The sequence below is a fragment of the Acanthaster planci genome, linkage group LG15 (assembly GCF_054643075.1).
Source record: "Acanthaster planci isolate LZ-2023a linkage group LG15, COTS_SCS, whole genome shotgun sequence".
NCBI lineage: Eukaryota > Metazoa > Echinodermata > Asteroidea > Valvatida > Acanthasteridae > Acanthaster > Acanthaster planci.
Window position 1 is genome coordinate 7,820,842 of NC_141791.1, and position 23,981 is coordinate 7,844,822.

The 23,981-nt window shown below is 41.0% G+C and overlaps 1 protein-coding gene and 1 long non-coding RNA gene across 5 annotated transcripts in view; one reads left to right on the forward strand and one right to left on the reverse strand.

Annotated features, from left to right (window-relative positions):
- LOC110986686 (b(0,+)-type amino acid transporter 1-like) overlaps positions 1 to 23,981 on the forward strand; it is a 73,519-nt gene that overhangs the window by 20,319 nt on the left and 29,219 nt on the right. Inside the window, exon 2 of one of the 4 annotated variants that reach the window (XM_087146564.1) lies at positions 2,631 to 2,707. The exons of 2 other annotated variants lie outside the window; for them this stretch is intronic. In XM_087146564.1, coding sequence (XP_087002690.1) covers positions 2,673 to 2,707 — 35 coding nt within the window. In that variant the 5' untranslated portion in view covers positions 2,631 to 2,672. Of the gene's footprint in view, positions 1 to 2,630; positions 2,708 to 7,089; positions 7,109 to 23,981 lie in introns of those variants that run through there. One more of the 4 variants, XM_087146566.1, reaches the window with a different exon arrangement.
- Positions 17,668 to 23,386, reverse strand: LOC110986687 (uncharacterized). Its single transcript, XR_015427867.1, has 3 exons — positions 23,138 to 23,386; positions 18,638 to 18,733; positions 17,668 to 18,347 (listed from the first exon to the last, which is right to left on the reverse strand). It is a non-coding gene; the product is annotated as an uncharacterized LOC110986687 (long non-coding RNA).

Sequence of the window (23,981 nt, forward strand, 5' to 3'; positions counted from 1 at the left end):
TCCATTTGGTACGTGTCATTGAATTGAGTAAAGGCTTTTTGTAAAGTCATCGGTCTGGGAATGTATTTAGGAGCAGGCAAATATAACTGCCACACAGCCTGTTTTCTTTTAACCATGTTCTCACCGCGCTCTCATCTAAACTGTTTTTTGTGCAAGTTAATTAAGGCACTTTCGCCTTTCCAGTGACCTTGAGGACTATAAAACAAGGGAGACAGTTCTTTCTCTTTTTCCTTGTCCAGGCTTTTTAAAATATACAGAGTTTTAAGCAAACCGATATGTGAGGTAACACACCACGGCAGTTCCACCAAGAACCCACGCGAGCTCTCTAGCTTTTTGGTCTTCCGAAGGCACATAAAAATCACTCAACTTTGGGTCTGGTGGTAAAGTATACGATAAGTTTTTCCCTGTCAGTCCGAGGACGCACGCAAAGCTTCGTCTACGTTATTAAAAGTGCGTGGACTCACGTGTTCTTGTCTCATGCGTTCATTCAAAAATATAAAAGTCGGACACGATTTTGTTCTCAAGTTTGTTGGCTTGTGCCAACTCCTTTAAGGCCATATCGTATCTCTTTCGTTCTTCATCTACGCATTGTTGTGAGAGACTGCTGAACAAAAAGTTTGACCTTGTGAACATCAGCGCGTTGACCATCGCTCCTCCTACCATCATTAAAACACTCGCCATTCTTTTTATTTTATAAACAACTATTTATTATAAATGGAACAGGAACAAGTTTTAAAGATCTGCAAGAAGAAGTCTTTCAAATATGGCAAGACAACACGCATACAAAAGCGTTGCTAACTCAACACGAAGAAATGCTGTTTGTGCTCAGTATTTCGTTGATTGCGATGTTGTTTATATTTGGGATTTTAAAATATGCCATTTAAATTCAGAAAGCAGCTTAGCAGTTTAAAAACCTCTAAACTGTAAAACATATACTTTAAAAAGAACAATGGCGAGCCAACAATACACCAAGAAATTAAATCCCAGCCGTCGACTCAAGGTGTCTAGGGCCATTAAAGGCGAACGCAAAGAGGTCACGATTACGCATAACCCGACACATATACTCACCGTCAAGTTTCAAGCTTTAGGCGTAGATGACGTCGTCGTGCCGGGCAACGCATAACAACGTGGTGGGCAACCTAATCTGTGAACTCAACGTCAGTTTACAAGGCAACAAAATCATCAAACGATTAAAAGCTTGAAAGGTGTTTTGATTTTGGTTTAAAGATCCCTCTGTCAAAAAACCCTCAGTGATTTTACAATCCTCACATCAGGAAAACTAGTGTGACTGTCGAGGGCAGGCCCAATCAACTCTACTCACTAGGGATGTTCAAGTACCAGCACTGGAACGAGGTCTCTAAGTTTTTTTGGCAACTCAGGCACGGAATCAGGTTGAGCGGTCGTAAAGGACTTGAGTTTGACAGGTGTCGACATGGCCGATTACCTGAAAGAGAAGTGCGGCCTTTGGATACATTTCAGAAGTTCTGATGATAATTCAGTTCATGGATCTGGAGGGCCTTTTAGGAGGTGGCGGTGACATCGCAACTCAAATGGAAAGAGAAGTTAAAACAGCAGGACTGATCCCCTCTTGATGTATGTGTTCCTCATAATGGATGTTCATCTGACTTTTGAGGATGGTAATTTTAAGAAATTGGTGCATTAAATCTCGTCTAAAACAAAAATGAGTTGGTATAAATACACGCATTGTACTCTAATTTCCGGCACAATTTGACCCTAACTCTTAAATTTTTTCCCAACACAAAAGACCCATAGCCCCGGCTGGAAGTCCGGACGTAAACAAGGGGATTAAAGTCCTTAATCCCTACACAACAGTCCGTGGGTCGACATTGAAGCTCCAAAAGTAATTAGGAAGTAGGAAGCAATAATCCTTACACAATAGACAGCTCGTGTCGCCGGTTAATGAGAAGAATAATCCCTTGATATTGGACTGTATGTAGTGGCTGAGCAGTGTCGGCAGACTATTGTGTTAATAATTACATTGTGTACGTTGGAAGTGAGCGTTGGTCTGACTTAACCTTTGGACACTAAGGAAGAGAGGGCGCCCACATGCTAGCGGTCGGGTCTGACTTACTATGGCTAGCGAGATTTGATCGATACGGGAAGAAGACTCTGTTGTCCTTAGCTGAATTTTTCAATCCTTTGAACTAGAGTGCTTTACGTCCCGTTACCCTAATTGTGCCGAAAATTTTGAACCGACTATGTTCATATTCATATATCCAATATTCACCCGAAACAGTAAAGGTCAACCCGTACCGTAATTTTACCCCTCATCCATTGTTATACCCCTACCAAAGGTCAACTTGTGCTCAACGCTTAACCCTATCCTCATTCATATTCATAATTCATATTTATCATACGTGACCTTTTCCTATTTCTTTAGAAAAGGTCAAATTGTGCTCAACAGGCTCCCCCCAATACTATGGGCATTCAATGTAGTATGACAAACATTCTTGTTACGGCCTTCAAGCCTTTAAAAAGCAGCATTTCGCCGTCAAAGAAACACAAAATGGTGATTTCATTCCAGCAGCCTGATTCAACTCATGCTCAAGGATGTTGGTATGCATGTAATTGGGCCCTAAACATTGCTTATTTTACATTGTTTTCAATAGGGGCTGACTGCATCCCTTTGTGTCTGTCTTTTGCCGGCTGATATGTGGGCACAGCAACTGGAACAGTCCATAGAATTGTGGGTAATGAAATGAGGGTAGCAGATAACAGGAAAGTATATGGCCACTTTCAGATATACTGTTTGATGTACTCCCTCGGAAAATAGAAAAATGGAAAACCTTTTGATGAAACTGTTCAATCCGCGCTTCTGCTGGTAGAAAAACAAGAAGCATAATGTCGGTTTTTGAACTGTCAGTGCTGCTTTTTTTAAAAAATAAAATCTGTGTTTCATATAGAATGAAAGCTAGAAAATATAAATTTTTCGGCTTATCGTCAGTGGCGTAACTACAGGGGGCACGGGGGGTACGTGCCCCGCAACGGAGGCCCGAGCCCCTGGGTGCCCCCCCATTTGAAATTTTGAAATGCCCAAAAATATATATACCTAGTTCAATTATTTCAGTCCCCCTTAAAAAAAAAGTCTACCCCCAGGTGCCCCCTCAGCTGTAGCACGCTAGTTACGCCACTGCTTATCGTTCAATGTGGAGGATTCGAAATCTGTTTGGGAATGGCCAATGCTTGCGGGGAGGTTATGAGAACCGTAAGGTTTCTCCGTGGGGTATGTTTTGGTCTTTCCCTCCCTGGCTTGGCATTTTCCCGTGCTCTCCGCCACTCAGTCATTGTGTGAAAGTCTCCAATTGATTTGGCTGACGATCAAATGGGCAGGACTTCAATCGCATGTTGGGCAGGTTGTCGAAGTCTTCGTAAATTGGAAAGTTACAAGTTTAGAGACAAAAAAATAGTTTTTCTGTTGTCAAACTGAAATTTCTGAATTGATGCGGAGACCCGGTGGGACCTTGTGCCAAAAATGCTTCAGAAATCACGTGATTTGACCGTTCTACTAACTGCCACTTTTCCTACCTTTTCCCCACCTAGCCTTTGAGAGGGGTGTCAATCTTGGCATCGCCCTGGCAGTGACTCAAACGGGGGGTCATATCAATTCTTATATGTTTGTGCAGAAAACAGTGTTATATTATGTTAATGCACGCAATACCTACTCCCCTCTAAAATACTCCATCCCCTTTGGAAAATGTATCAGGCCAATGTATGGGATGCTTGCCAATGTGTCTAGAAGCTTGTGGTTGGCCCCAGCACTGTAAACAGATAGTGTGTTGACCTGGAGTCCTGGATAAGCCCATGTGATTGAGAGGGCCGAGCGTGGGTCTGGAGAGGCTGGCCACGTGAATTATTTACACTGCCTAGGCCCAGCTGTTGTGCTAGTATAAAGGCCCTGGATGAGTGAGTCACGGTGATTCACCCATGTATAGGGGGAATTTCCCTTGTATTTTTGGTATCGCCGATGTATTTTTGAATTGTTGAATTCAGCGCCTGCCACCTGCAGACCACGCCCCCAAAAAGGACACTTTCCCCTCAAAACATACTGAGAAGTCTTCTTAGAAAGGCCTCCGTCTGATTTATCTTGAAAGAAACACACAAAAACATTTAATTAATCATGGGATCATTAACTACAATTAGATTTTAGCCCCTTTTGGCGCAAGGTGCCACATTCGGCCATAAATTGGACATGGTGCCTCGTCGGTATTGGTTAAGTTAGGTTGGGTTGGGTTGGGTTGGGTTGCACAGAAAATTGCAGACGCATGTTGTCATGGGAGTCGACCAGGTTTAAAACAAACAGCTTTGCATCCATAGCCTACTATGATTGTTCAACATCGATCTCGTCAGTATCTATCGCCCGGAGTAAAATATCACAGTGCAGCAATAGAGGACGTTGTTGCAGCTCTTGCCAAAAAAAAAAAAAAAAAAAAAAAGATGCTTGAAATCGACGTGCGCGCTGACCAGAGACGAAAGAAATTTATAGCCTTAGATAATGCACAAGTGCCATCAGTATCCTCCCGACTGTATACACTTGGCGCATTAATGTGAAAGGGGGCATATGTTGACTTCGGCATCCTTGTGAGAGTTGAGAGCAGTGTCAACTTGTTTGGTGTGGCAGCTACATTTTAGCCCAAGCTGTTGGGCCGTACTCGGCTGCTCAGTCTGGCTAGTTAAGCTTGCTGTGAAACGAGTATGCAAGTTGGATCCCCAATTGTTGCCTAAGTTTCCAGATTATGCTCACCCTTGCTGTCAGTTTACCTGCCACCCTTTATTCATTCTTCACCGGCTTACCACAGAAAGACAGTTTGAGCTGTATGCATGGGATCCAATTGCTGAGATGACAAGCAGTGACAGATGTCGTAGATGGGTTGGCGGAGGTGCCAGAATGGAGAAGTGTGCCTCCATCCCTCCAAGTCTTTGGTTAACACTGTTGATATCTTCAAGGATAGCTCCCTGGAATGCAAGGGCAAGGTCGTTTGCATAGGCCTATGCATACTTGCTAGACGAGGAAGTAGATATATCGCTTCAGAGCTAGGACAGAGCCCTTGTCCTGGCACAGGTGGGCTAGTTCCCAAGCGAGTCCATACATCAACAGTTGCTAAGGATGGATGAGAGGCAGCGCATGCGTGGTGGTCTGGTTCTCTAGGATTCTGAAAGCGAAACAGGCCATGTCTCCACAAGGTGTGGTACACTGACATCAAGGAGAGCAACAACAGGTTTCTGGAACGTTGAAAGCAAGCCTCTGTGTTGGCAGCGAGTTCGAGAACTTGATCAGCACAGCTTCTGACAGGCCTAAAGCCAGCTTGTTCCCTTGGCAAAACGGATTGTTGAGAAATCCTAGCGAGCAGTTGCTCAAATAGCTTGTAGGATGTACACTGGGATGGGTCTAGAACTATAGCTGGATATTTACAGGTTTCCCAGGCTTCAGAATGACAATGATGCTAGACTCTTTCAAGGCCTTAGGAATGATTCCTGGAGAATAAACTTAAGTGAAAACAGGCAGACAGCCTGCTATGCCCTTGGGGGCCGAGTTTATTCAGGAATTCTGGGTAGTTCCCATCAGCCACTGCTGCTATTCCAGCTCTGGCAAAGGGCATACCCTTATCTACATCTGAACCACTAGCCGGCTTAGCGACGACAAGCAGTTTGCACGCTTATATATACATCCGATCAAATTTTGATAACGTTAAACATGTCGTCGAAGCTTCTTGAAAAGAAAGTGTTGAAGATTTATCAAACTAAATTCCACACGGTTTCTCTTTGAAAATCAGAATAAGTGGGACCGATGGGAGCACTTCACTGTCACAGTTTTCTTCGTTTTGTACCCGTTTCTTTTACCTTAAAGTATATTATGTCCCATTTCTTATATGAGTCGACCGTAAATTTCTTTCGTATATTTGAAACAGGACAACCTGTTCTAGCTTTGAGAAGTTAACAGTGTCCTCATAGTGAGATACATTCCTCGTACGTGCCTTTTTATCCGTTCCTCATGTTCACGGGCCCTAATTGTACTCTATATTGCCCACCTTTTCGCTGTTTCACGTACAAAAGTTTCCAGCGTTCGTACCATAGCTCTTTGGAACTAAATCAGACTATTTTGCACTCCAATAACGGCAAGAGTTCAAGCTGGTTTACGTTTTACTTTCTTTTGACAATTCTAATTCTTTGTAAACGTCTTGTCAAAACTTCGTATGTTAAAAACTGGGGTAAACGCTTATAACAGATCCTGGTACACAAGGTTACAGTGTTCTTACAGGGGCTTCCAAATTCTTACATGTTCCTCAGTTCCCTTCACAAGGTTAAACTAGGAGGAAGATGAGGAGGTTGAAAAAAACTTTTTCCTCCATGGTCCATTTCACTCAACTCATGACAAACGAATGATGCCATGAGTCGACATCCCATCATTACAGCCTAAACGCCTGTGAACAACAGAGGGCGCTACCATGCTTTCACGGGATTGATTTTGGCACTAACACTTGTGCAACTGCTACGTTGCCATCATTATCACCGTCATGCCCAACATTTTGCTGTTTAAAGCACCTAAGTGAGCTCAAGCAAAGTGAACAAAGCGTTTTGAGTTTTCAATTTATTCAGTATCTTCTTTCTGTTGGCCTTTAGTGTAATCCTGATCGAGTAGATGTTTACTCAATTCACTAATAGTTTGAGTTTCAGATGCACGTATTTGTATATGATGTATGAAGATCGATTATTTATTGCTTTTTGACCTAGTCGATAAACCGAAGAAGGAATTGCAGGTGAAAGTCCGCCTCGGTCGGTGTTTTATAGCTATGGCCAAACCCATTTAGTGTCTACCGCCAAAACTGCATAAGCCCCCCGCCCATTGCCCCGCAAAATGTACCCCCAGTCCTGCGACTGATCTTATACAGTGTATTTGGTTTTTTGTTTATTTGATCTGATATATTTTCAGCACTTTGTGACAGGTATAGGCAAGTTACTTCAAAAAGCAATCTTTGACAGCAATAGTTAGTCGGGGGTTTTCAAATAAGACTATCAGAAATCTGCATGTTACGTGTTATGTGGGCGTGCGAGTAATAATTATAATCCTTTCCAGTGTGGGCACCACAGAGTGAGTATCTTAGGATTAACCTGTTACCATGAAAACTAGCTTTTTGCACTGTAATAGCTGATTTGCAGTCTCTTCACCTTCGCAATCTATGATACCATAGTATGTGACCCGACTTGATGATTATTGGGGTCATAGCAGAACGCGAAATGAGTGATTTTGGAGCGAAAATTCACCGTCTTGATTGAAAACGTTTCGTGTGAAGCGTACATGTACATGTGATATTGTTCACTACACATTGCACTCAAGCTGTTTGTGGAGCGACTCGTAAGATTTACACTAGGGTTTCGATCTTTACTCCACACACTGTTCATTATTAGGTGCTGTCTAGAAGGCAAGGTTTACGGTCGCACACCGGCCTGGCATTCGGGGAATTTAAGGGATTTTGGGGAATTAGAGGAATATTAAGAATAAAGGATTTGAATTGCAATTAACTGTGATCAAACCTAGATATTTGAACCCCCAAAGTTGACATGTAAATAAAACTCTGTATAATTGAGACAGTTACATCTGGACTCTTCTTGCCCGTCTTCCTTTGCCTTGGCGTCCTTAAACTAATAATTTAAGCGGACCTCCTTAATAGATGGCCTGTCATAACAGAAAGTGGCGTCGTAGACACAATGCTTTGGACAGTTAAAGTTGGGTTGTTCTCAAACAATCTGAGTTTTGTTATTCCCCGAATGCCTGCCTTATGGTGTTGCTGATTTGAGCGCCAGGTGACAAGGTCTGTTTGGGGTGTCTTTTGAAGCATCAGCCAAATTCTGGTTTGCTGATGGTGAGACATTCTTGCTCTTTGGAATCACTCAAGGCAGGACCGAATGTGTTTTCTCCCTGACCTGTGGACTTGTATGATACATCATGATAGTCTTTCCATGATACGTTGATAAATGTGTTTGTCAGTGGTGCACTGGTACTTTTTAAGTGTCTGCAAATTTATGCACTGTCGTGTTGTAGAAGTAACCCGAAGTAGTATTTATCATTGCAGATCTCTGTTTATGTGTACGGTACTCGTGCATCTGATACATTGTTTTGTAACGAGGGCAAATGGGCTGGGCTTGTCAGTCTCATAGTTTTTGTGGATTCATCACTTTTTTCTGTTGTATTTGTATTGAAGAGGGAAAAGTTTTTATATTAAGTTTTCCCTTTGCAAAACAGCATTTTGTGCCAACACTGTTGGCATTTTGTGTGTGTTTAATCCACGTACATTCACATGCTTCCACTCAGTATTAAAAGGGATGTGTGTCTTTATATTCCCTGTTTTGTTCTGGAGGAGCTTTTATTGACTGACAGGTCTATTGCTCTAGTAAATCCCTTTTTGTATTTTATTCCTGTCGACCCATTACTTTAACATACGAGAGAGTCTGTTGGGCGATTTTTAGCTGTGGTTTTCGTGTATGAGAAACCCTTTAACATTGGTCACTTTGTTACCTTTCTGAAGATACAAAGTGTCACTGTTTTATTCCCCACTGTTTAGTGATGGGGATTTGCTGCACCTGAATAGTAGTTACACTGTGTTGAGTAATCTTTGCTATTATTACTGAATATTGTTGTGCAAATTAGTTACTGGATTACTATGCGCATGTTACATTATCTTACCTGTTGTCTGTTCATGAGAAAGTATGGCATCCGCAGAAGTCCTCAAAAACATTATTGTGCAGTTGCAAAGGGCTCTAGTTGATGCGCTCCAAACCATGATTTGTGAAAACGTGCAACTGAGCCTACCAATATTTTGTGTCCGACCCAAAATGTAGGGGACCTTTCCCTTGCAGATTGGTCGGACGAATTTGAATCGTGTTGCAGAGAATTTCATCTTGAGGGTGTTGTAAAGGTCACAGTAGTTCTTGACCATTTAGGAGGCGTTGCCAGAGAAGAGGTATTTTGTAGTCCTCGGGGATATCGTAGAGATTTGTCTAAAATCATCGGAATTTTGAGTGCAAGATTTGGTTCTCAAGAATTTGTTCATTCTCTCAGAGCAAGGTTTTATGCTCGGAAGCAGCAACAAGGTGAATCATTGATGGATTTTGGTCGGACCTTGATGTTGATTTATAGTCGCATAGAAAAGGCTGCCACTAATCCTGGTGAAGAAAAAGCTCTTAATTACCTAAGAGACAAAAGACTGAGAGAGCAGTTTATTGAAGGGGCTCTGGATTCATGTGTGCGACTAGAGTTGCGCAAATTAGGAACAAAATATCCAGACCTCACATTCTATAAATTACGGGATATAGCTCTTGAGTTGTTTGGAGAGTTGGGTAGTACAGAAAATTATTCGATTGCTGTTGACCCTTATTTGAATTGTTCTTCTGATGAGGTAGAACAGGTTGGGGGTACAAACCTTAAACAAAGACAAAGCAATGGGCTTATTAGAGACATCCCAAAGCCAGTTGATGTTCACATCAGTTTTCTATCTCATGTTGTGCGAAGCAAGATGATATTGAAACTTGTATTCAGTGCCAGTACAATGGAAATGAAGAGGTAAGCAGTACCCCAGGTCGAGAAAACTGTATTGTGGGTTTTTAAATCTCACAAAAAACTTGGTTGCTGCATTGACCGTTAAGGCAGAGGAAAAAGCAGGGAACCCAAGTGACCCTCCTCTGGTGTCAACGGAGGTAGAGGGCAGCTTTGAATCTTAAATCGTTGAAAATACAGAAGTACACAATGATCTTGATAATGACACTGACATTAATGTAGGTTACAGCTCATCTCCAGATGTCGATGGGTCTGAGAAAACCTCAAATGTGGCATCTTTCAGTTATCCGTCGACCCCAAATTGGTCGCATAAAATGCAAACATGCTCAGAGAGTGTATTGATGGAAACCTCATTTCTGCATGGAGTAGCTCAACTGACTGAACATGATTTTTACCCACAGCGATCAAGTCTTTGTAAAATTTTGACTGGTCGCTGGCCTAACGCTATAACGTAGATGATTGTAGTTATTTATGGTACATGTCTGATAAGCCTCAGACCTTGTGTAAAGTTGTTTAATAGTGTTCAACGGTGAGATTTGCCTGCCTTGGCGGGATAGTGCCTTTGTGCAGTCTCCTATAGTGAACCTTTTAGTTCATGGTTCATATTTGTTGAGGTCAAATATTAGATGGCCTTTTTGTTGATAAATATGTTATTAATGACTGTATTTCAAGTGTTTATTGAGAAGTACTGAGCTCCTGAGAAACCACTTGTATTTTTACACCGCTTATAGCTTCATTACAGTGCCCTTTCTCGCTTATGATATTCATTTTGCCTTTTTATATGGTATCAAATTGTAACTTTTGTTTCAGGTGTTATCTGAACTGATGATTACATTGGTTAACTTTATTGACTTAATACTTTGCAAACTGTACCGAATTCAATTTTGAGCTTTAGAAGTGTTCTGTAATGTTACTTGAAATTATTGACAGCTGGATATTCTGCAATAATGGTTGGGAAAAAACAAGCAGTTGGCTAATGAATCATGGGCTGAATTCAATGACACGCTCTTCACTCCTGGACCAGAGGTTAAGTTTTTGAAATGTAATGAGACTGAACCACTCGAGGGCGAAGGTTCTTAAAGCAGGGAAGATGTAGGGAAGCGTGTTTTAGCTTTTTGCACTGTAATAGCTGATTTGCAGTCTTTTCACCTTCGCAATTTATGATTCCATAGTATGTGACCCGACTTGATGATTATTGGGGTCATAGCAGGACGCGCAATGGGTGATTTTGGAGTGGAAATTCACCGTCTTGATTGTGAAGCGTACATGTACATGTGATATTGTTCACTGCACATTGCACTCAAGCTGTTTGTGTAGCGACTCGTAAGATTTACACTAGGGTTTCAATCTTTACTCCACACGCTGTTCATTATTAGGTGCTGTCTGGAAGGCTAAGTTTACGGTCGCACACCGGCCAGGCGTTCGGGGAATTTTAGGGATTTGGGGGAAGTAAAGGAATTTTAGGAGGATTTGAATTGCAATTTACTGTGATCAAACCTAGATATTTGAACCCCCAAAGTTGACATGTAAATAAAACTCTGTATAACTGAGACAGTTACATCTGGACTCTTCTTGCCCGTCTTCCTTTGCCTTGGCGTCCATAAACTAATAATTTAAGCGGACCTCCTTAATAGATGGCCTGTCATTAGTAGTGCAACCCGTCTGTATAGGTAAAACCACACCCCTTTCCCCCCTGTTTTCTGGCCTCTCGACCAATCAGAAGACTGGATTTTGCCCACGTAACACCTCATTTGCATAAAATGAGGAGGCGGTCCGTACCATTTATAGTAAGGGTGTTTATATGTTGGAAGGATTTTTATACAACATAAGGAATACAGTATTAATTATAATAGGAATGTATACTTTACTATTATTACACTGAACCTTGGATAAGCATCTGCTACTACATATAGACAAAATGTAAAGGATCAATTAAGTACGTTGATTCTTATTGTGTTCGTGATGACTCTTTTACCGCCGTGAAGAATGGTTTAACCCGAACCCGGTTTAATGAATGAAGCGGGACTCGGATATGATCGCCATGTGCGATGACGTGTTGCGACATGTTCGAGTGTTTGCCGCAGTTTTAGGTTTCGGACATCGCCTGAGTCACACCATTTTATGTATGTATTGTACATACACGTGTTACGTATATGCAGTGTAATTCACACATTTTTTATAGAAGTGTGTGTAGTTTTTTGTTGTAGGTCTACTACGATTTGATACCGTACAAAAGGCCTTACGGGATGTTGGTCGTATATCATCCAAAGTAGAAAAACGTACCATAACAGATACGATAAGAAAACAATTACATGCAGGGCAGAGATAAATTTACAGTACGTAAATTCAAGATTGAAGTTAATAATAACGTAGGAATAAAGCGGAACGGATTACACGCCATTTGCAGTCGTGCTGCCATGAAGGACCACAGAGCAAGGATCCATGTAGTACGTTAATTCTCATTGTGAACGGTGTGACGACCCTCACGGGTTGACTCAAATAGCATTGATGGTAGAACCCATACCGTCTGAGTGAATGGATAGTCCGAAGTGTAATCGCTCGGGCGTGTTTCACGCGTTCGAAACACGTCCCTGGCCAGAGAGTCGATCACTATTTTTGGAGTTTCGGTCAACTTCTTTTGAAGTGTATAGTACATGTACATCACATTCGGTAAAAATACGAGAATTTTCAGCAGTTACAATTTTTCTTTAGGACCACGTGCCCGATGTTTGCAAAATAATGTGCACTTACTGATGTGGATCGTTGTACTCCGATTCAAAAAAATTAAAAACGTCACGTCAGTTACGTCAGAACAGTTCATAAAATATTGCAAAATTAAAAAGTGAATTTTACAAGTAAGAGTAAAATTTTAAAAAGACTGCTTTAAAGCATTATGTACGAGGAAACACTAATAATTAGTACCTGTTGATCCTTGATTACTACTATTCATTTACTGACGTAATGCCATAATATTTCTCCTGTTATCTCTTTCGTATTGTTTTTAAATAATTTATTGTTACTAAGTCGCTAAGTCCCCTTCACCGGTCTTGCCACACAAAACTCCTCTTGGATGAGAATTTACCGAGCATGGTCATGTCCTTGGTGGTCTTTCTGGCCAAATGTGTTTGCAAAAAATATATCAGTATATTTCTTACAACTTTTGAGAAAGAACGGGCTATTCTTAACCCTATTTACTGGACATCTCCGAGTCACATTCTATACACACACACATAAGTTCTACAACGTTTGCTTTACAGTTTAATTAATTTACTTAGAAATAAAATTTTTGATGAACTTGCACATCTGAGGCACAGGATTAAATCATCCAAATTATTGTCACGTGATGTTTGTCTTTTTCACTTTCCAGGCCCCGATAGATGTTTGATGTTTTGCCCCTATTTATCTGAAAATGTGTTCTTATTTATGTTTGCTTTAAGAATATAGATTAAAATTTATTCTTGCAGATACATGTGCATGTATATTTTTTTGTCACAGTGAGTTGAAATATATAATTGAAAGGAAGATAAAGCTGACGTTTAGCTCAATTTGTTTTCCAAACGTATTGTTATTGCAACAATGCAAACAAGATTTAAATACGTGTTTTAGGTGGAAGTGAAAAGGTCTTAGTTTTCTAATCATAGCAAATCTTTAACAAATATCCGGGAAGGCGCTGTACGTTTGTCAAAAGAACATCAGAACAGAAAACAGTCCTTTAAAATCACCCATCAACAAAATTTGAAGAAATGTTGACTGCTTCTAATGTTTAAACAAGCTGTTTAAAAGGTAAAAGTGAAATTTTTATTTTATTTTTATTTGTTATTTTTTATTTGCTTTTTATGGAGACGCTCCTGTGCTGCCTTGAACAACAACACGCCTTGACTCGTGAATAGGGAGTATTCATCAAAAACCAAAATGTTGAAATTTCTCCATTTTACTTCCACAGATGGGGTGAAAAGTTATACACGTACATGTCAAGAAACTCGTACAAATCCTACTGCATTGTTCTTTTAAGGAAAGCATTTCAGATACGTAGCTAATGTCAGTCGCACTGTGACAACTATTAGTTAAAGCAATGTGTGCAGTTCCAAGTCAGAACAATCAAATACAAAGACGACACGGGGTGCCTAAAACCAACCGGCATGCATCAGAATACCTTGAGTGGTCAACGGGCAAAATACAGTTTCCAGTATTTATTTAAACTCACTTCAATTTCACAAATCGTAATCTCTAAATAAAGGAAATGCTTAGCTACGTTAAGTACATTTATGGGACTTTGGCTGCTATTATAAAATTTAAATAGGCCTAAGTTGCAGAACGGAAGGTCTATTAATTACTTATTTCTTTTGTTCGGGGTAATATTTAACTTCACATAAATTATGAAACATCCCCTTTATCGGTCAAGACAACAGTACAAATCAACCTCTAATTTCAACAGAATATGGCATTGTTTTTAAAATACCGGTCAAGTAAGACCTTCACGGTGAAAATACAGTATCCCATATACCTGTATTAGATGATGCATTTTTAATATTCTTGTTTCGACTTAAATGCTTACTGTGTAATATCAATTGTTAAAAAGCAGTGTTTTGTGTTCCGATTACCCAAACAGTTTAGTGAGTAAACCCGTAGTTAGAATATTGACAGGAACACTTCATTTTACACTGGGGGATATATGGAATTTCTATTTCATTTACAGAAGCATTGACATTTTGCATCTTCCACAATTCATGACATAAAAACACCGATTGTACGTTGTTAGTAGCCATAGGGTAGAGTGTCAAAGTTTTTGACTTGGACCCGTTTACTGTAAACTACCTGATAAAATTTCTTTTCTTCTTTTGTTTCGATGTTCATCGTTTTCTTATTTCTTGATATCTTATACGGGTCAACGACTTGTACTTTAGACGGACCGATACTATGGACCATTTGAAACATTTTGTCGAAGTTCACGATTGACTGGTTACGGTAATTCAGCGTTATACCGCGGACTTTACAAAATGTTGTGTTTCCGCTTTTATCCGGCTTAGCCAATTTATAAGCGTAGTTTTTCGGACTGCCCGACACGAATGACGAAATATGGTTGTCACAATCAATTTCGTTTGTGTGCTCACCCAAATAATCCCCAATGTCGGGTTCCCACTCTCCCTCTCTGCTGACGTATATCACACTATCGGTGTCACAGTACAATACCCTACGATCAAGGGATTCTAAGAGCTCGTAAAGTTTGAGCCTAGCCTGTGCTGTTGTGTAGGCCGCGATGACCACGTTGGTACGGCCAGACGGCTCGACGAAGTCTTCGGTATTCTGCCACTGGACTTCAACCATCTCCTCCGAGACGAAGTGTGCGCTGTTCACCTCGACATCGTCTCTCGTCATCATCTCAAAATATTCCGAAGGATCGGTAATGTGTGTTGTTTTTGCCATGTTGGGGCGTTGACCAAATTTTCCCCAAAAACTATTCAACATGAGTTTAGCCAGTGCCCTGAGGCCGGGGTTTTTCTGAATGTTATTCCAATCTAGCTGGACGCCTTCTCTGTTAAAGTAACTCTTGATGTACTTGTGCTTTAGTTCATCAGTTTGACACCATGCTGGCCAGTCGCTCGCTTCTTGCTTCATCTTTAAAAATGCATTGACGTACGAAGCGAACAGCCCTCCTTCTTTTGTGTCCGGGTCGTTCAGAGAAATTTCGTCAAAGTGCCAGACCTCGTAGATCTTCAAAATCCTGTAGCCTTTGTCCAATGCTTTTTGTGGCTCCATAGTCACCCACGTACCTGTGAGAGCGCGCTCTTCGTCAGTGTGGAGACAAGGTAACTGCTGCAATGATTCGCTGCATGTGACACATAACGGAAACATCAGGCGTCCACAGGTCTTGTATGGGATGACCGGATGGTAAAACCCTCTGGGAGGAGGCACTTTACACTTAACCAGACCCTCGTACTCCCTAATATCACTCCCTAATAGTTTTCGGTGATAATGGTGGGATGACCAATGAGATATTTACCTTATTTATTGATGTAGGGGTAGAGACTGGTAAAATCCACCTATTTGATTTTCTCCCCCGGCTCTGCTTCGTAAAAGAGTCTGGTTGCGTTAGTGCGTCCTCCACAGAAGGCATCGCGTGGGATAAGAGGAGTAGCAATTTCCAAAGCCGAGATAAAATCTCTCATAGTCGTATTTGACGTAAGTTCGGCATCGAAATCAAACTCCCACTGCTCGATATACCGGTAGCCTTGATCAATGATAAACTTGCGTCTCTCTAGCGTCTTCTGATGAAGTTCCTCCATCGTTAGGCCGTTTAGGGGATGTTTGGTTTCGCGAGCCAAACACGTATGCCCACGATGGAGGCAGCCGTTAAACTCCAGGACCGTCTTTACGCCATCATCGATGTAGAAGCCGTCAACTCTGTATTTCCCAACATGCACCTCTCCATTATTACCCGCATGCTGAATGTTATGACCGGTTTCGTGGGCTGTCCATTTCAGCCACTGAAGGGCCTTGACTGACTGACGGTCATTTGAGCGGTACCCTGAAGGGTGGATGATGCCGATGGTATCTGGGTTCAAGTACTTGGTGCGGTACACGAGGTTGCAGGCTGAAGCAACGGTAATACACTGTTGGAAGGGGTCGATGCCGAGAGAGGTCTCGTCCGCTGTCATTTCCATGAATAGTGCCCTGAAGCGTAGACAGCAACGACGGAGAATGTCGACATCGGACTGACAGTATTTTAAGATTTCCCTCTTGAAATCAAAGGAGTCTCTTTGATGATCGCTGTACCAAGATACGAATTTCGCTCTGTCGGCAGGTTTCATAGCGTCAGGATTACAGTATCGCATGTCAGGAAGGTGGGACAGAACTTTCTCTTGATTGGCTCTTGTGTTGAAGAAGTGTGGAAAGTAGCCTTTTGCCAATACTTTCAGGCCAAACGCTCCTGGTAGCTTGGAAAGTGCCATGGGGAGGAAATTAAGGGAGTCTATAAACTTCATATCGTTGACTTGCACCTTGATGCTCATGACCTTCGCACCATTCAGAATAACCTCGGGTAGAACCGCATTATCGTACAAGTATCGAAGAATGAAGAAAGAATCATAGCCCTTGAAGTTGTGACATAGGACTACGGCTCCAGCATTTTCCTCCACGAACAGCCATTCAAAGAATTGCTTTTGAGTGTCTGGTCCCTGAAACACGCGCTCTCGGTTCCCGCAGCGTTGACAAGTAGTGTCTTCTCTGTCTAAGCAGTCACCGCATACCTTGTGAGCAATGCATAAATTGGGTTCACGGATCCCCGTTTCCTGCATGCACTCAAAGTCAAAGAAGATGTAAGATGTTGCTTCCTCGTTCCTTTCCTCTTCTCCCTTTTTGTTGCCCACCTCTTTGGTGTCTGTACTGCTTACCACGACAGGCTGCATGTAACAGAGATGATCTTGTGGAACATACCCTCTGCATACGGTGCAGTATTTTTCACCACTCACGTGCTCTTTGGCCTTGTGATACGACCGGCTGATGAACTGACTGCAATCTTTGCACCTGTAGTACGTCTTGCAAACGGAAGCGCCTCCACTGTTTCTCTTCAAATGATTCTGAAAACAGGTTGAACTTTTGAAATGGCGATTGCAATCGCGACAGTAGATCCACTCCTCCTCCATGCAGTTGGCTTGAAAACATAGCTTGCAAGAGTTTTGGCAGCGATGGTCTTCGGGGTGATCGAACCCCTTCAGGCACGTGACACAAAAATGGCTTCGGTTTACAAAGGCTGGCATTTTTGTAATGACGTCATAGTGCCCGTCGTGAAAATACAGGCATATCTGTTTGCCTGCTGGTGGACCTTTGAAGATGATGGAGCTTGCATGTTCTTTAGAAGCTAATAAAATCTGATATCCGGGAAGAACGCGTTGAAATTGTTTTATTTCCTCCATACCACACTTTGAAAAAGGAATCCCAGCAAGTTTGTGAAGGTCCTCGGCCAGATTCAGTTGAATTGTACATCCTTTGCGGATGGCCTCCCAGCATTCATGCCCCTCAATTTTAGCCTTTGCTGTGACTTTTGCTTTAGCACAGCACAGTTCATCCTTGTTGTTTATTTGTATTATGCATTTTTTCTCTTTGAGGAAGCGTTAGAAATTGACGTAACGTTTCTTGTTAATTTTCCCCCAAGTGGCATGGCCACATGGGTTATGTTAATATGAAGACTGCTATCCAAGGAAAATTGTTCATTACTTTGCACCACCTGCTCAATTCGGGACATAAATCGTTCTGCAGTCAACTGATCCTTGGTGATGAACGGTAACTGGATGGGGTAGTCGAGCTCGGGACACGTGACCACCATGCGCACGAGATCCTTAGAGCCTGCACCAGTCATCAATGTGTCAAACAGGCTATCCAAAACTCGATGGAGAGTCTGCAACACGGCTGTTTTGTCAGGGATATCCAGGTTGTCTTCAAACGTGACGGTGTAGTCTAACCCCTTCGTGCTAAACTTTTTCATCTCTACCTCTTTCACCTTGGACACACGGTATAAATCGGTGATGTCTGCGATGTTGTTGGAATCGGTAATTTTCTGTCGTTTGGCTGCGACTGGTTGGTCGTCTGCTGTCGCTCTAAAGCCGATTTGCTCTTCACCATGATGACTCCTAAAATGTCGAAAGTAGTTGTCACGGCGAGCGAATACTTTGCCGCACGAGTTACACTGATGTTGGCTAGCATCGTTGTGACGGGCTGCGTGACGGCTGTAATTGTCCCTTCTGGTGAACGTCTTATCGCATATCTTGCAAGTAAACATCTGTGAAGTAACGAGAAACGTTGAGGGTTAAGGTATGAATGATAATATACCCCAAAAGACAGACTAAAACTTACTAATGGCCCAAATCATTATGCAAAACATCCTAAATATGCACGGATGTCTAGAGAATAAGTAAGGAAACCACATGTAGACTGATGTTTAACAGCGACATATGAATTAATATTTCTAGCGCACAGTGTCTTGGTCTCCCGTTATGATGCATATTATGATTAACACAAAATATATACAGTAGGTGGTTGCATCAGTCTCATTACTGATGCAAAGGATACCTTTTCCACTCGAGGACTTTTTTACGACTGCCACGCTCTGTTGTTCGCGACTTCTTTCTGCTTCTCTTCCAAAATTTTCTTGCTTTAAGGTCTGATCTGTAAATGGAAAGAACAAAGACTGATTGATTATACAGTGTACATGTATTTGCCGCTTTACAAAACAGGAGAGGAAACGTCATGTGTAATACTCGTACACTTGAGCGAGAGCTGTTCTGAGCGATGTGTCAATAGCTGTTGCTGTGGCTACAATATTAGAACATTTATTATTCTATTGCGGACGTCGTACTTGCATAGTTAAACATTCTGTCACGTAAATACATATGATTGGCTAAGAAAATCCAATCTGTAATGTGACGGGCTGAGAACTATGATCTCGTGAAGGAGGCATGGCGTCATGTTGAACGGATCGTTCCACACAAGAAACGTGTCTGGACACGTCACACAACACAGCTTCAGTCCGATTGGGAACGAGCTATGATTACGTCATGTTTGCATATTAAAATCCACACGGGAAACCTGTCTGGACACGTTTATTCCCATTTCAATAAATAGGTCTATTATAGACTCAATGTCTACCTCCGCATTAGTAATATTTAACTTTAATTAAGACCCTGCGTGGAGGGAGTGGCCTCTTTTGGAGAGGCCCCTGGAGCTAATTAAGGTGTAAAATGTAAAATATTTCGTCCAAATGCATCAACTATTTTTTTTTTCGTGACAGTGGAGCTATACAGCTCCATTTATTTCAAAATCACACACAATTTACAAAAGGAACATGTTACAAAACAAACAAAACAAAACTTGTAACATTTAAAGAACTAAACATGAACCTAGTTATTTACACATAAAAAAGGAAAACTTGTGAAAGGCAGGCATCTTATTGCCAGATTGGTATTTCTCCAGGAAAAGTGGCATCGATACGTTAAGACGTGCTTAGAAGCAGAAAACAAGATCATCATTCTGAAGTTTGCAAAGAACTGAATTTTTAGCATAAATGGAAAGGAAGACATCGTTGTCTAATCTGTGTTTTTCCAAACGAATAAAATTCCTCAGGTTAAACTTATACACAGTTAGAATATCACGGGTGTCATTTTTGCGATAAACAGTATTACATCTCACTTGCCATATAATTCGATGGAGACGTCCTATCAGAAATAAACATAAATGGTTTTGAACCTTCGATCCCAAAATTCGTTTCGTATCAGAAAGACAAAAACTAACATCTTTGGTGTACTTACAGATAATATTTTCTACAAAAAACCATGCTTCAGAAACGTATTTACATTTTATAAACAAATGCTCTAAATCTTCTCTTTCCTTTTCGCAGAGTGAACAGATATCATTGTCAATTAAACCGTAACTCTTTAACTTTTCCTTGGTAGGAAGGATTCTATGTTTGAGCTTGTACCATACTTCTTTGTCATCTGCATCGAGAAGAGGACATCTTCCATTGGTCCAAATCTTGCTCCATTCAAGAGAATCAGCTTTGAACAATTTTTCCCACAAAACCTGAACATACGGGTTAGTGACATTTTTGCAAATTATGATGTCATAAACCATTTTCACGCAAAAATCGGTTACATGTAATTCCTTTCCACTCTTGTCCAAAAGGACGATGCTGTTTAAGAAATGGTTAGCAGGCCCCTCTCTTGTTTCACCTACAAAATCAGCATTCACACGGTTTCTGAGTCTGGCTACGATGCGGCCCGCATTAATGGGCAATATTTTGCATCGATTCGATAACTTTCTGAAGGAAACGAATTGACCATTCTCCAAAACTTGATGTAGATAAAAAATCCCTTGTTGTTTGAGCAACTTACTGTCCATAACCATATCCGAATTGACTGTAATGACGTTGTTATTCCAAAGAGGGAGATTCTCGGTTTCATTTACACAGGAAAATGTGTTACTGGCAATGATTCCTGTTCGGTAAAAATCTCGAACTAAATCTCTACAGAACATATGATTGCTGTTGACAATCGTTTTGGGGTTACAAAAAATAAACCAACCAAGATTGTTGTCACGGCTCATACTGAACAAAGAATTAAGGTGTAAAATGTAAAATATTTCGTCCAAATGCATCAACTATTTATCATATCCTACCCCTGTTTATGCTGAAAAACCTGGTTTAGTCATTTTAAAGCCAGGGCCTCCCCTAGCCAGAAAATAATAATAAACAAAAAATAGCCAGCTTCCAGCCAACTCCCATAAGACAGTGTGTTAAGTGACCCCTTGTGTACGATCTAATGAATTATTTACAAAACAGTGCCTGGGCAGTGGAATATTTCTTATCAGTGACAGCTGTCTGGAACTCTGTCTGGAGGCCTCCTAAAGTGTTATTTTGGTTGGGGGGTGTTGCAGTGGTGGTGTGGCTTGGCTGGCGCGTGGCGAACCCCCCCCCTCAAATCGGGATAGCCTGGGAAAAAGGGCGCACACGGTACTGTGATGTACATTTTGGTGGTTTTTAAGAGCTGTAGAGGCTAGGGGACAACTACTGAAGCATTTATATACCTTTAGCACGGACTCAGGGCTCTGCAACCCTGAGAAATGATACGGTCTCATCTGACAAGTCCGCTCCCGCAACCACGCAAAAAAAATCATACCGCGTCCCTGGGGGTTGTATTTTAATGATTCATGTAAAACGAAATAAAGCCCATCAACAAATAAAGAGAATTGAAGAAATGATCAGTATATGCACAGAAAATATACGTCATAAAATGTGATAAATTGCAAATTAAAAGACACAAAATTGCATTAACGAGGAAAATATGAACGTGTTAACACGAATCACATAATTTATTTATTCATTTATTCCATTTCTTTACCCAGGGTATGCTCAAACAAACTGGCCTCCATTGAGGCCCTGCGATGACTAATAAAAAAGTTAGAAGCTCGCGATGAAAAGTAAAATTGACAAATACGACAAACATTAACAACCATTAAAATATGATACACAAGTGAACTTTTAAATAATCAACGCATTAATTAAACAATGATCACGGGATGGGGAAACCCGCAAATAAAAAAATGGGGAAAAATGAACACGCTCCGGCACCAATGAACATTGGCAACCAAGTTAACAGCTCCATAGATCAGCATTTTGGACGACACAGCACTGGTCATGGCTTTCTGTAGTTCTGATTTTAATTCCTTAAGGACTCTATACTTCTGAGTTGCTCTGGCAAATTGGTCCATATTTTTGCAAAACTTTGATCGTAGCATTCTTTTTTTGCTAAAGGGACTTTAAGTGTCTTGTTAACTGAGTATCTTGTTTCACGAATCTGTGTGAATGGCACAAACAGATTTGTCATATACATAGGAGCCAATTTGTTTAGACATTTCAAAACAAGCAGGTATACTCGATTGACATACTGTTCAATTTCTGTTTAAATTTATTAATGTATCATTTTCTACTTCTACTGAAACTTTGAATGATTTAAAATCATTCATATTATTTGTATTCCTCTTTTAGACAGTCATTCCATGTTTTTTCCGTCGCAATTGTATGAATATAATTCATCTCTTTCGGTTAGAATTTTGATGTGTTTTTGATGTGTGCTTCTGTACAAAGGCACAGGGCACAGGTGTCTCCTGTTACGCAGCGGCCAGCAGATACCTAAGCCGTACTCATCTCCTAATCACAAACCGTTGATGTTAATGACGAACGTTCCTCTATTCTTTTTAAAATAGCCATCTAATTACGAACGCGAAGAAGTTATGTTCGTGTTATAACGAACAGCATGGTAATAGGCCTTAAGCTTGTCGAATTTATTGCAAAACTTCAAGTTAGCGTAACGAACAGCCCGACTTTCAAACCTTACTTGTACTTCATTCCCGCTTCGTGTCGTACTCATTATACAACAGATGTAAAGCCTAAAAGAAAACTGTTTCATGCCTGTATGTACAAGCGTATCGTTAAATGTTTGGAAGGGAGACCTTCTTGCGAAATAAAGTTTATAGCTTTTATAAATCAACTGGATTGACGTACCCCCGTCAACACAGAGAGACTTTTATTGCGCCATGTTTGTAGTCTCAAACGTTGATCGGCAACGTAATAAAATGTATACAGTAAAAACCGTCTACTGTCCATGGACCCCTTTAGGAATTCTGATGAGTTCCCAGGTTAGTTTTTGTCTCACCATGTCGATTCAAACAACCTAGCGATTGGTTTTAAATATGTCGGAGAGTTGTCCGTAGTAATATTTTATCTGTTATTAGCCTAAGTATCTGCATTTTTGCTTCGATAAAAATTACCTTGAGTCAATCACAGACTGAGGAGTAATAATTGATATATGCAGTGAAACCTCTAAAGTCAATTCTCAAGGGAACAGGTTTAAAATTTTGGTTAAGGAGAGCTTTGAGTTCAGCATTGTTGTATCATAGAATGGCGATGTAATATGACTTATAAGAGAAGATTTGAATTATCCGAGTTTGGCTTATCAAGTGTACATTTAGACTTCCAAGCTGACCTATAACATGAGCAAAAGTGGCAAAAATGCTAACCTAGTTAACTCGGATCCAGTCCATGTCAAGATTCTCGTTACTCCTCCAAAACACTCGACTTCATGACAATCGTTGCCGATGCTTACCAAACGAAGTGTAGTGTATAAATGCGCGCTGACAACGCCGGTTGCGTATAGTGTTTAAAAACACCGTCGAACCGAGCGAGAGGACAAGACAGGACATGTCCGGTAGTTGTTTATTCATTGTTTTCCCAATGATTCATCGCTGTTACGTAACAGGATCTCCCCGTTCGGATACAAAAGCTATTGTGTCCAACATGGGCAGCACGACTGCAAATGGCTTGTAATCCGTTCCGCTTTATTCCTACGTTATTATTAACTTCAATATTGAATTTACGTACTTGAAATTTATCTCTGCCCTGCATGTAATTGTATTCTTATCATATCTGTTATAGTACGTTTTTCTTCTTTGGATGATATACGACCAACATCCCGTAAGGCCTTTTGTACGGTATCAAATCGTAGTAGACCTACAACAAAAAACTACACACACTTCTATAACAAAATGTTTGTGTGAATTACACTGCATATACGTAACACGTGTATGTACAATACATACATAAAATGGTGTGACTCAGGCGATGTCCGAAACCTAAAACTGCGGCAAACACTCGAACATGTCGCAACACGTCATCGCACATGGCGATCATATCCGAGTCCCGCTTCATTCATTAAACCGGGTTCGGGTTAAACCATTCTTCACGGCGGTAAAAGAGTCATCACGAACACAATAAGAATCAACGTACTTAATTGATCCTTTACATTTTGTTTATTTGTAGTAGCAGATGCTTATCCAAGGTTCAGTGTAATAATAGTAAAGTATA